We start from the raw sequence: 12,116 nt of genomic DNA, 5'->3' as shown, positions 1-12,116 counted from the left end.
TATTTGCAGCATGCATGAATAAGAGGTACCACATGAGGTCACAGATGTGGTACTTCTACCTGTTCTGGCATAATGCTCGGCCTTGTTAACGCATGGCTGATCTACCACCGTGACTTTGATGTCCACAAGCTACTGAAACAAAGACTATCAGGCTGATTTATTTTCAAATGAGGAATGAATTTGCCATTAAAAGAGAAATGGGTCCGCCTTCTTAAAGCCCAATGTGACATATATGTAACATTTAAGATCTTTGACTATAGGGGGTGGTATATTTGGAAAAAAAATCAGAAATGTGTTCTATGTGGTCTATTTAGTTTGTGTTATGTTCCCCATAATTTTCCTTGATGGAAAAATGGGTCCGGGTTTAAAAAAAAAAATGTGATCTAGTTACATTGCAAAGGGAAGATTTATATATGTATTTATTAGGTATATTATGTATTCATACCTTCAGAAATCAACATTGAATATACATTTAGTGTATATGAATGTTAAAGTTGTAACATAAAGTTGCTTGTAACATCAAAACATTCCACATTATATTCCATAAATATAGCATATCTGTTGTATTATATTTTAATAGAATTGCTACATTGTGTACATTGTGAACAGAATTGTGTACATTTGGAGAGCAAACACAAATGAGGGGCTGTGTTTTTACATGTGGAGCAGCGCCAGAAAGGAGAACAGTTAATGTGAGTAAGTCTACTCGGGAGTTTCATAGACCTGCTCCACTCATCTCCAGCACGAGACAAAGGGAAACCAGTACATCTTAGCCGGTCTGTGTTGGCAAAGAAATGACTTGCAAGTTATGCTAATTTATTAACGAAATAAAGTTCTAAAGTAAGTCACATTATGTTTATTATTCAAGTGAGGTGTGGGTCTGTATGGGAAGAGCATGCACTCTTACTATATTGACTGACTATATTTGGGAAGTGATTTAAAGTTATAATTTAGTAACTTTGACTGTGTGTATGAAGTGTGTATAAAAGAGCAAATAAAAAGACCTTAAGAACCGTCAACATGTGCCTGCTTCAGCTGTGAGAACCTCTGTAGTAGAATCTGATGACATCATCCACCGCAGGCATCACTCACGGCAAGTGAGGGTTTGTTATTGCAAATGTATATATTTATAATGTCAGAGAATCTTTGTAAATGTGCAAGTTGTTTTTCACTTAGGTTTGTGAGTTTTTCTCGCAAATTTACCACTTAAATCTCCAAAAATATCCTTTGCATCACATCAGAAATAAAGTAAAAGGTATTGCACATCACTAGTTAGCGTTACTTGTTCAGGCAGCAAAACGAACGTTAAGTTAGCTAACGGACTGAAGCTAAGATATTAGCAGCAACCACTTAATTACGATGTAAAACGGATGCTCTTTGCTAACGTACAATTACCCCAACGGTGCTCCTGAAGAGCTCTTCTCCGGCTCCTCCGTCTCGACTCCAGCATGCTCAAGGTTGTTTGGGTCAAGTGGAGGATGAACTTGCTAGAACCTTCTGCCACCTGATTGGACAGTTTGACTTCCTCTGATTGGATGGTCAGTGAAATTTTATTACACTTTGACAAACTTGATATTTGTGAGATTTCCTTTTTGATGTTTTTATATTTATTTTAAAAAATGTATGCAAGAAATCTTTTCACAAAGATTCACAAACAAGACAAAATAAGCCCAGAGAAGATCTCTGTGATGTTGACTACATATAGTTTGACACTTCGATGAGATTGTTGTCTGGATCTCTGAAGTAAAGAGAGGTGATGGTCCCCACAGCACCGCTCCTCTCCACTGGACCCTCCATGATCTCAACCCCACAAACCTACAGAGAAGACGAGGCAACAGAAATTGACACGGAGCACTTCGGATGCATCTCAATAATGAACATTAATGAAATGTGACATGCAAAGCTAACAAGGGGTCAAGTGGGTTTTAAAGGAGCAGTCACCTTACATGATTAAGATTGACACGAGTAATTCAACAGTCTGTATAGAAAAAGGGTGAACGACCTTCAAATGTTCAGCTACTGTAGCCAGGGGAGTTTTGGTGATGAGGCACAGATCTGCAGAGCCTGGGGTCGGATGCTTGGCTTTGGGCTCGACCTCCTGACCGAGCTGGTGAAGGTTAAACTTCTGATGCCCGAAGCCCAGGGCTTTACGGGTTCCCTTGAACATGTGGAGATGGACATTCCTTGAAATTGACTGAGTGAAGAAGAGCTCTCAGCTGGTATATAATCAAAGCCTGCCATCTAGTGGATGTTCTCTCAAAACAAAAGCAAAACACTATGTCACTTTTCCTGCTCCCTGTGTAAACAATGCATATTGGTCTATACTGATGTGACTATTACTACATAGCCTCTACTCATCATGATTTACATTACAGACGCTTGCATACCTTGAAAGTGATGACCTCCATGCCAAGGACCGAGGTGTAAAACTTGATTGTGTCTGGCACACTTTTCACTGTCAGAACCAAGTGATCCAGGCTGCTCACTTCAACTGGGCAGCTTGTTTTGAGTCTCACATGTCCGAGTGTTTGGATGGAGACAGTCTACAAGAGATAAGGCAAATAAATCCCGAGGATAAAGGGAGGGAAATCAACTTCATGTTTACTACCTGCAATTTAACAGGCGACAAACAGCGCCGCTGCGTGGTGGTGAATGTGCACGGCACCCTGTGAGGATCTGCTAGCTTGGAGTCTCGTGGTTTTAACGATTAGGAAAAGCATGTTCATGTAGCAACGAGCTAGCAAACAGCCTCGGACCACGCATGTAAATTGAGTAGCGCGTTATTATATGAACCAACGTCGGTGAGTAAGCTTCCGTAGAAGCGATTTCTTAAGTCTTAAATGCAGTTGTTACTCCGTACAAATAGCACACGTTAGTGAAATTAAACGTAACGTTAGCTAAATCAGAAGATAATTAAGCTAATTACCTTAAAAGTGTGCTTGTGCACACGCAACAAGCAGCTCCCCACTGTCCGCAGCGCCATTCTCGCTGTACTGACAAGGCACTTCCTTGACTTTCCAACTATGTGGAGGTGAAACTATAGCAACGCTAAGTGGCCAGCGACGCCTGAAGGAAAAAACTAAAACTAAAAAAAAAACTAAAACTTTATCGACCAGACTTCATCGATGTCTGTGCCAAAGATCATACTCGTGAACAATTACAACATATAGTTTTTTTTTTAATCCGTCATTTGTCGAATGAATGAATGGCATTTCACAAATCCTACCAGTAGGGGGTGCAAGTCAGTAAAGGGTAGTGACCGATGACCCATATTTAGTATTGTGTGATACAGAGCACAATCTTTCATGGTAGTAACACTGAAGAGAAAAGGAAACGCCAACAATCATTCAAACTTTCGAGGAACATTGTGATAAATTACATTAAAAAACAAAAAACAAATATGAATTGGTAAGGGTCAGGGAGAAATCCGTCAAATCAAAGCAAGCATATAAATAATATATTTAGACATGTGCACCTAAATGCAGAGTAAAATCAACGGCACAGTGAGTGTACAGAATGCATACCTTGTGATGCATTTTAAGGATAACTTGTTTAATTCAGCGGTTAGTTTCATTTAACGCCCAGTTAACATACTGCACTGGGTGACACAGAACAAGGCCAAAGCTAAAAAAAAAAAAAAAAAAAAAAAAAGAAGAAAAATGGCCTAAGAGGGAACATACATTTCATTTACATGTTTATGGTATTCAACAATGACAATCTCTTGCATTCAAACGTTTATGTCCCCACACGGGGAATTAATCATTGTGGCAAAGACACCAAACAGTGGAGCAAGAAAAATGACGGGATGACGTTAATAGTGATGTCCTTTTCTTACTTTAGCCAGTGTTCCTGATCATCAACAGTGCTATTAACACCTACAGAACTTCTAAATAAAATAACTTCAACACATTTTTTTAAAAAGGTAATATGTCTTCATTTAAGATTTTAGCCATTAACAACAGTTTTTTTAACAATAGCATACATTTATATCATGGTTTGTAGCTCCTTACTTTGACTTTAGCATGTATCGCATACTGAACGGGAGAATCTGCTCATGTGGCAGAGGGAGGGAACGGTGGGTGAGCCTCTTCACTTCCTTCTGAAGCCTTACCCGAACCTTAGGATGAATAACTTAATAACTAATGAGTTATCACTTATACAATGAAGTGGACCTCCAGGTTAAGAGATCTGACATTTCAACTGGTCATTTTTATCCATGCCAATACCATCTAAGAGAAATAAATGCATCAGTCAATAATTAAAGACATTCCAATAAGTTAGTGGTAAAAAAAAAAAGAAAGAAAAAAGAATCAGACCAGATGGATGACAGGACAAATGTGAAATCATTGTTGTACATTAAAAAGTAATACATCCTTTTAGGTTTGGGGGGAAAAGGCAAGTATATTATAATTGTTTGACATGTCATGCCTGCGATAGTATTTTTAAGGTGGGAAAATTCACATGCCAACAACTTGATCAGCCCAATATCTATTATCAATATTGAGACATCCCTAACTTCTGGTATGAATACTACTATATACTAATCATTTTTTTTTTGATGATCAAGAAAATAAAGATGCTATATGAATCCAAAATAAACATACACTCTTCAAAAGTAGCATAGTTGGACTTATCTTTCCCTTGTGTCTGTACAACATTCTCTATTGTTTTATTTTTTTATACAATTCACCACACAGAATGTTCATGGTATATGCCACTCCAAAACGGTAGTTTGTTTCTTTCAGGTGGACAAAAAAAAAAAGGGAGAGTACAAGTCACACTGTTAATGGCAAACCAATCAATGCCCTACATCCTTTGGACATCACAAATTCTAAATATTTCCGCTGTGTACACTGATACCACCTATTTGTTTAATAGCAAATTTAGGGATGCTTTGCTAGTCGTCGTGGCTAACGCGCCCCTAATCTTCACGAGATAATTTACAATTCAAAACCAATTCACTAAAACAAATTATGAATCAAAATTATTTTTTTTACAAGCTTATTTACAGCTAATACTTTGAACTGGTGTAACTAAAGAACTGTGCCAATATCCAACTTCCAGTATATAAGGCGCCATTTAGGAGTTAATACAAAAGAGTTGATGTGCCTGAACTACCTGCAGGTGCGAACCAGGGGATTCTTTAAGAGATACCAGTCGGCTTGTGTGAATGTCTTGATGCACTGCAACACACTGCTTGGTCACTACAGGTTGATTCAAACAGCATGCATTGCTTGTGCCTAACTTTGGACTGCAACAATAAATGTCTTGCTAGGGACTGAACGTGTCCCGATGTCACTGTATGGAGCACCCCAAATCAAACCTGTGACTGCATTTATGATCAAATGGCATGAAGGAAATACATTTCAACAATGGAGACACATTTCCTCAAAGCCTCAGAATATTAAGATTACTTAGGTTGAGACAAAAAGGCCTGCAGTCTTTCAGAAGCTACACCACACTCTCTCGGTTGGCCGATATCAAGACAGCCCTGCGGCATATGGGGCAGGTGGAGTTTTCCGATAGCCAGCGATCAATGCAGTGTACATGGTACTCATGAGAGCACGGCAGCTTACGAAGCTTATTACCTTCTGCATATTCCGTTATGCAGACACTGCAAGTCTTCAAGGCATCACTCTCACCAAAGTTGCGCATTGAGAGGTTGTCAATCTGCTCTTTAGTCAGCCCTTGGGGCTGGTCCTCATCGTCATCATTTAGGAGGAAGAAGTGGGCAAGCCGCAGGAAGGGCAGTGAGCTGGGCTCCTCCAGGCTGATAGGTGGTCTAGGGCGTGCCCTGCCCCCAGACGCAGGTGGAGCAGTGGCGAGGCCCTCATCAATATCAGTCTCAGCTGTCCGTGCTCTGACTCCCGCAGTAACAGGTGGTTCATCGACGTTAGCAACAGGAGCAGCAGCAGGAGTAGCATCTGGGTTGCTGAGGGCTTCCGCCAGATCCGCAGTTGTGTTGACTCCACGGTTTGAATCTGAGGAATCAGAGTCTGAGTCCATGAGGTAGCCGAGTTCACCAAAACCCGTCATAATCTGCCTGATCATAGATTGGAGAGCCATCGAGGTTGCCTCTCCCAAACCTGCATCAGAGATTCTTCGTATAGGGATGCGAATAGTGCTGACGTAGGTCCTTACACCAGCACGCTCAGACCGTGAGAAAGTCCTACGAAAGCCACCACGCTCACTCTCATAAAGAAATGTGTTGTTTGAGTTCTGGGAGCGTGAGCGGGTGCGGCTAGCAATGCTGTCTCTTTGACGATATTCGCCTGGACGCACACGACGCACCTGGAGATCAAGCATAATGGTGGGGGGACGCCGCCCTGCTGCACCCCCTTCCCCTCCAGCTGCTTCTCCTTCCTGAGGCGCCACATTTTGTGCCTCTGGGACCATTTCTGGACCAGCCCTAGATGGCTGAACATCACTGTCAGCAGTGCTTTGCCTAGAAAGAACATGTTGTCGAGTCCGAGAACTGCCCTCCACTTGAGGCACGGGGGGAGCACTGGTGGCAGAGTTGAGGCCTTGAGAGCTGTGACTATGACGTGGATTCGGGAGACCATCCAGCTGATCCAGGTTGAGAGGGGAGCGGCTCCTGGCTGTACGAGCCCTCGTCCTGCGTGATTGTGGACTGCGGCTGCGTGCTCTTCTTTGTCCTCGGCGTGGAGAAGGAGAAAGTGGGGGTTGTACTGGTAGGGCGGCAGGTGAACTGGGAGGTTCTTCCAAAATCTCTTGTGAAACAACTTCTTCGAGTTCAGGCTCTTGTTCTGGTTCTGGCTCTATAGCCATTTCCTCTACAACTGGTTCCTCCACCACATCTGTCTCCATCGGCACCAGTGGCTCAGCATTTGCCACCAGTGGTTCTGCATCTGCCACCAGTGGCTCTGCGTCTGCCGCCAGTGGCTCTGCGTCTGCCACCAGTGGCTCTGCGTCTGCCACCAGTGGCTCTGCGTCTGCCACCAGTGGCTCTGCGTCAGCCACCAGTGGCTCTTCATCTGCCACCAGTGGCTCTGCATCTGCCACCAGTGGCTCTGCATCTGCCACCAGTGGTTCAGCATCTGCCACCAGTGGTTCAGCATCTGCCACCAGTGGTTCAGCATCTGCCACCAGTGGCTCTGCATCAGCCATTAGTGCTTCTGCATCCACAAACAGTGGCTCTGCATCCGCCACCAGTGGCTCAGCATTTGCCACCAGCGGCACAGCATTTGCCACCAGCGGATCTGTATTTTCCAATAGTGGATCAACATTTGCCACCAGTGGCTCGGCATTTGTTACCAGTGGCTCGGCATTTGCCACCAGTGGCTCGGCATTTGCCACCAGTGGCTCGGCATTTGCCACCAGTGGCACGGCATTTGCCACCAGTGGCTCGGCATTTGCCGCCACTTCTTGACCCTCTGGAGATTCCTGCTCCCCTTCAGCAGCTGCCTGCTGCTCAGCCAGGTTGCGATTCACACTGATTTCCAGGCTGAATCGAAAATCGCCACTGTTTGGGTTGGTCTGGCTTACGGCGCGCCATGACTGGTTTCCACGATGACCAGTTCTGGTTGTGTTGCCTGTGCGCCTCACTGTGTTCAGCCAGTCTAAGAGACTATCCCCATTGGCAGGATCCTCAGTGTTTTCTGGTGGTTCTGAAAAAAGATAAAAGTTTACAAATCTTATCTGAATTCGACAGTAAATCACAGTCAAAATATAAAGAAATGTAAACTTACCAACTGGATCTTCTCCACTTTCTGTAACGGGGGCACTAGTACTGTTATTTTGCGGTTCTGGACCATCCTTGATTTGCTGAAGTCTACTAAACAACTCATCCTCTGTCACCTCTCCTGAAAGACACATTGCAAAACAAAAGACTTAAAGTGAGAAAAAAAAAAAAGATTGCTTCTCTATTCTGACCACCAATTCAGGAGCCAGGAATTGAAAGATTAACCACCTACAATAAGAACCCACATGTCCCCGTTTAATGCATAGAAAGAGGTGAAGTCTGTAGAGGGACATAGTGACAAAGTATTACTATTATTCAGATGTTATTATATTATTCAATTAGTGATAATTGAAAGTGGAAAGACTAGGCTAACCAAGATGGTTTTCATGAGTTATTTTCATTGTCAAGTTTGAATGAAGTTTCAGCAAGGTCAACTTACTGTGTAATGGAATCTGGTAGGTTTTAGGGGAGCATAATAAAGGCGCACTCACACTACACCAAACGTACTGCGCCCAGGCATGATTGAGCCTAAAGTCTGGATTGTTTCGCCAGTGTGAACGCTCCGTTCTGTACGCTTTGAGTACGGTACGGTTCATGCACAAGCACATGCACATGTATGCAATGTGGACATGACGTAGGCTTTAATCGATAGACGATCTCCCTCAATATCGTTCAGTGTTCAACGCTGATCTGCCCCCGCTATCGAGCCGATTTATGACTGAAAATACTGTTGATGACAGAGCAGGATTCTGGGTCGGGCTGAAACTGGCGGAGAGCAATCGTGCCAAGGCAGGGTACAGATCGTATGGTGAGAGTGCGCCCTAACTGCTTCTTTTCACGTCTAATGTGGTGACTTATGGGATTATTTCGATGAAGACAGAGTTGGTGATTGTTCAAACAATGGAAAAAGACAATCAAGTCTGTTTCGATGTTTACATCTTGTTTGTGTTAAATTTGAATGAAGTATGTTTTTCCCCAGTCGGTACGGTGAAAGTCTGGTGGATCTGAAGAGGATATTTAATTGGATGTTTTGACAATTGAAATGAATTATAAGAGTAACATTTTTTTTCAATTTTTTAAATATGCCTTCGTGTTTTTTAAAAACAGTATATTGTTTGGAGGAATACAAAAAACAAGATCTATATTCCTTGTAGAAATTGCAATGTACTGACTTATTCTAAATAAAATAAAGGGAAAGCACGCAACCAATTACTAAACTGTTCCAATATGTACTTTCCCAACGCTAAGTAGGAGTAGACTGTTTCAAATATGGATGCTGCTACCAAGAGACGACAAATTCTAAAACAAATGTGTATGAAGCATCCACTTAATCAACCCAGCGGCAGAAAATCTCTAGAACCACCAGTTTGAAGTATCCAAACAAATGTGAAGCATGGTCACAAGCTCCACTTCTGTTCTTGATTTCTGGCATTGAATAATGGCCAAAAAGTTATTTCTTGGCAGAACATTATAATGTCACACTAAAGTTGACCTTTGACCCTTCGACCCACTTCATCATTTAATTCTATTTTAAATTTCTGTCTGAATTAGCATTTGAATTAGAGTTCTCACCAAAACGTGTGAGGTCAAAGTGACCTTGACCTGTGACCAATAGCGGAGTGGAGTGGTGAAAATGTCCCTCTACTCTCCAGCTCAAAGCAACTACAGGCTATTCCACTTAAATCACTTGAAATAAGAAGCTGTGATGTATTTTAAATTAGGGTGTATGTTACCAAATGTGTTGTTGTTGTTTATATCTTAAGCTTCTATTGAGGTGTTCCCCAACTCAAGGTGCGAGTGATACCAGGGGGAAATTGGAGGGGGAGACTCCCACTCACACACTCAGTTTACCGCACGCTTATAGTCTTGTCTCTGTTCCAGCTTTTCTCACCATACACTCATAAATGCCTAATCTAAAAGCTTGGTCTGTATATTAATTATTAATAAAAATACAAATACACAGCAACCACCACCACCACCTGTGCAGCTGTCTATGCACATCCCTATCTCCATTTACAAAGCCAGGCCTGTATGTATGAACACTGGATTGTTTTTCAGCATACACACAGGATGGACAATTAGCAGACCATAAGGAAATATTCACTGAATTTGGCAGAAAGTGTATTAGATTAGAATCGCAGAGTACACCTTTAAGAGTTGAATTTAGCTAAATTAAATTAAGTTAAATTGAATGAAAGTTAATATTAGACGTAATAAAAGATTAGGAACCAAACTTTTACAACCCTCAAAATGACAGACAACAAGAAATTCTGTTGCAACTGATGAAAAAATACATAAATAAATGAAAATGGGGAATTAATTGTTAGATGAAAATAAAAAAAAGGAAAAAAAAGTTAAATGTAACTAAAATGGACTGAGTTCTACATGACACACTTGCTTAATAAGACCCATTGTTTGACCTTTTTGACAAACAATTTATCTGATGTGACTTGTTACCATTGAAATTCACTTTGAATACCTGGATTGTACAGAGTAGTGACGCCCAACCTTTCTTCGAGTTACTTACTTGTACCGTCAACATTTCCAGTCAAAGATTGCGGTCACAAAACTAAAGACAGGTGTATTTAGATTAAAATGTGTATTACCTGGGGTGCCCAGAAGATTGTTGTCTCTCATAAGACGATAGTCCTCATCACTGAGATTGTTGACAAACTGGTAGAAGGCCTCCTCCCTGTCCAGGCGGTCCAGCTGACTTCTGCGCTGAGACTCTGGCTGGTCACTGCCACTCTGCTCTAAACTGTCAGACCCTTCCATTGATTCTGAAGGGAGGGAGGTTCAGGGATGCTCTCCAATCTTCAACAAGATCCAGCTGCTGCGGGAAAAAGAATGTTCAGATTTAGAAAAGGAGTGGGCCACGGGGATTAACCTCCACATTGCTCATGAAGTGTTTTGATTCCATCGGTTAGATATGATGAATGTCATGGCCGAATCAGTACATTACCTAACTGTCTCGAGTATGAATATCAACCAGGGAAATACTCGAGGCCTTGAGTATTTCCCTGGTTGGCTCACAATACAGGGATACAGACCGACACGCTCAAAATGTCATATCTTATGTTAGCATGGTTTACGTCCACTACCCACAAAGCAAACTGACACGCAAAGTTACTATAAACACAACGCTAACGTTAGCTAGCTGAGCAAATGCGTTTATAGTAACGTACAACAATCGTTACCTGAACAACATGTTGCTGATAAATACCCACAATAAATATGAATAGTGAGATGGTCTGTGTATTTGTATATGTATCAAATTAAACTGTTAAACCTGTGGTAAAGCAGTATATTGGTCAAAGTCGAGAAAAAACAAAATGGCATCACTTAGCTTAGCTTACGTTCGCTAGCTGTGGGAATGGGAAGCAAATATGTGAAGAAAATGACGAACGACTGGAGATAGGGTGGATCCGATAATGTTGCCATGGGGATCGTCGACTTAAAGCAAGCTTCTCACGAGACAAAACAAGACTAGTTTTGTGTGGCTTCTACTACGCTAAAGCTAGTTAGCATCCAGGTCTAACCTTAGCTAACGCTAACTTAGCCAGAAACTTCGTAAATAGTGCCTCAGTTAGCTTACATTACCTTGACCTAAATTATCACTAACACACATCGCCGGTATTGGGCAACGTGCTGTTTTTTTGTTGTTATTGGGGAGGAAACAATCGGGTTTCACTAAGACATTGTCGATACTGTTAGCATCGCCGCAAGCTAACTAAGCAAGCGACGTCAACCAATGACGTCCACAACCAGTAGCGAACAGAGCAAACAAGATAAAACGAGCTAGCTGATGAACGTAAACGTAATCAGAAGCGATGTACAGTCCGTCACCGACTGGCGGTTACATTACGTTACCTGTTCAATGATGTTGGTAGCAATGTAATCGTACTTCCAAATTGTTGTTCTAATATTCTCTGAGAAACGCTCGACTGTTTGGCTAAATACGACTTCAGGATTCCATTTTCTTTCTTTTAGGGAAGGCTACAATGATCTTCCGGAAACTGAAACCGGTAAGTGTGTTTCCCTGAGTTTAATCTCGCAGGCAGACACGAGCACTGCAACAACACAGGCTAAACTGTTTGAGTTCACGTCCCGCCAATCGCAGCGAGGGAGGCGGGTCGAGTCGTGCGCAGGGCTGCCTGTAAGACAAGACCCAGGGCAGTAAAATATCCTGGTGTCCTGAGAAACGCATTAGAAAGAGGATGTTTGAGTTGAACAGAGTGGCACTGTACAGCTGTAGCGTCACGATGCGGTTGTAGACGCAAATACTCATACTCTCCGCAGAATTCAAAGATCTGTAGGCACACCAGGAAGGGGCCAGCACACATAACTACATTTGAAGGCTCAATCAAACCATCTGGCTTATGTTCAGAATCACGCATGACATGTAGGCTACCCC

The 12,116-nt window shown here is 42.2% G+C and overlaps 2 protein-coding genes across 3 annotated transcripts; both read right to left on the bottom strand.

Moving 5' to 3' along the window:
- Nucleotides 1-1,581: 1,581 nt before the first annotated feature.
- glod5 (glyoxalase domain containing 5) lies at nucleotides 1,582-3,096 on the bottom strand. The gene is made up of 4 exons (XM_084009130.1): nucleotides 2,927-3,096; nucleotides 2,388-2,543; nucleotides 2,003-2,158; nucleotides 1,582-1,815 (listed from the first exon to the last, which is right to left on the bottom strand). The coding sequence occupies exons 1-4, from the start codon at nucleotides 2,981-2,983 to the stop codon at nucleotides 1,696-1,698; spliced, it is 489 nt and encodes a 162-aa protein (XP_083865256.1). The 5' UTR covers nucleotides 2,984-3,096; the 3' UTR covers nucleotides 1,582-1,695.
- A 435-nt stretch (nucleotides 3,097-3,531) lies between these two features.
- rlim (ring finger protein, LIM domain interacting) lies at nucleotides 3,532-11,709 on the bottom strand. Of its 2 annotated transcripts, none has more exons than XM_084009129.1 (4): nucleotides 11,573-11,709; nucleotides 10,309-10,532; nucleotides 7,710-7,823; nucleotides 3,532-7,628 (listed from the first exon to the last, which is right to left on the bottom strand). In XM_084009129.1, the coding sequence occupies exons 2-4, from the start codon at nucleotides 10,475-10,477 to the stop codon at nucleotides 5,452-5,454; spliced, it is 2,460 nt and encodes an 819-aa protein (XP_083865255.1). In that variant the 5' UTR covers nucleotides 10,478-10,532; nucleotides 11,573-11,709; the 3' UTR covers nucleotides 3,532-5,451. The 2 variants fall into 2 exon arrangements, with proteins under 2 accessions (XP_083865255.1, XP_083865254.1); XM_084009128.1 differs by having other exon boundaries at nucleotides 10,309-10,535; nucleotides 11,573-11,703.
- Between the last annotated feature and the right edge of the window lie 407 nt (nucleotides 11,710-12,116).

This window comes from Eutrigla gurnardus, assembly GCF_963514095.1.
Source record: "Eutrigla gurnardus genome assembly, chromosome: 5".
NCBI classification, from domain to species: domain Eukaryota; kingdom Metazoa; phylum Chordata; class Actinopteri; order Perciformes; family Triglidae; genus Eutrigla; species Eutrigla gurnardus.
Note: the sequence above shows the minus strand (reverse complement) of the source record. Positions and strands in the feature narration are given on the sequence as shown.

Excerpts from the sequence above, each read along its gene's own strand:
- glod5 (XM_084009130.1), bottom strand. The coding sequence starts at position 2,983 with ATGGCGCTGCGGACAGTGGGGAGCTGCTTGTTGCGTGTGCACAAGCAC. Across the intron at positions 2,544-2,926 it reads TGCACAAGCACACTTTTAAG|ACTGTCTCCATCCAAACACT; the intron begins GTAATTAGCTTA and ends TATCTCTTGTAG. Across the intron at positions 1,816-2,002 it reads CAGTAGCTGAACATTTGAAG|GTTTGTGGGGTTGAGATCAT; the intron begins GTCGTTCACCCT and ends TCTTCTCTGTAG.
- rlim (XM_084009129.1), bottom strand. The coding sequence starts at position 10,477 with ATGGAAGGGTCTGACAGTTTAGAGCAGAGTGGCAGTGACCAGCCAGAG. Across the intron at positions 7,824-10,308 it reads CAATCTTCTGGGCACCCCAG|GAGAGGTGACAGAGGATGAG; the intron begins GTAATACACATT and ends TGTGTCTTTCAG. Across the intron at positions 7,629-7,709 it reads AAGTGGAGAAGATCCAGTTG|AACCACCAGAAAACACTGAG; the intron begins GTAAGTTTACAT and ends ATCTTTTTTCAG.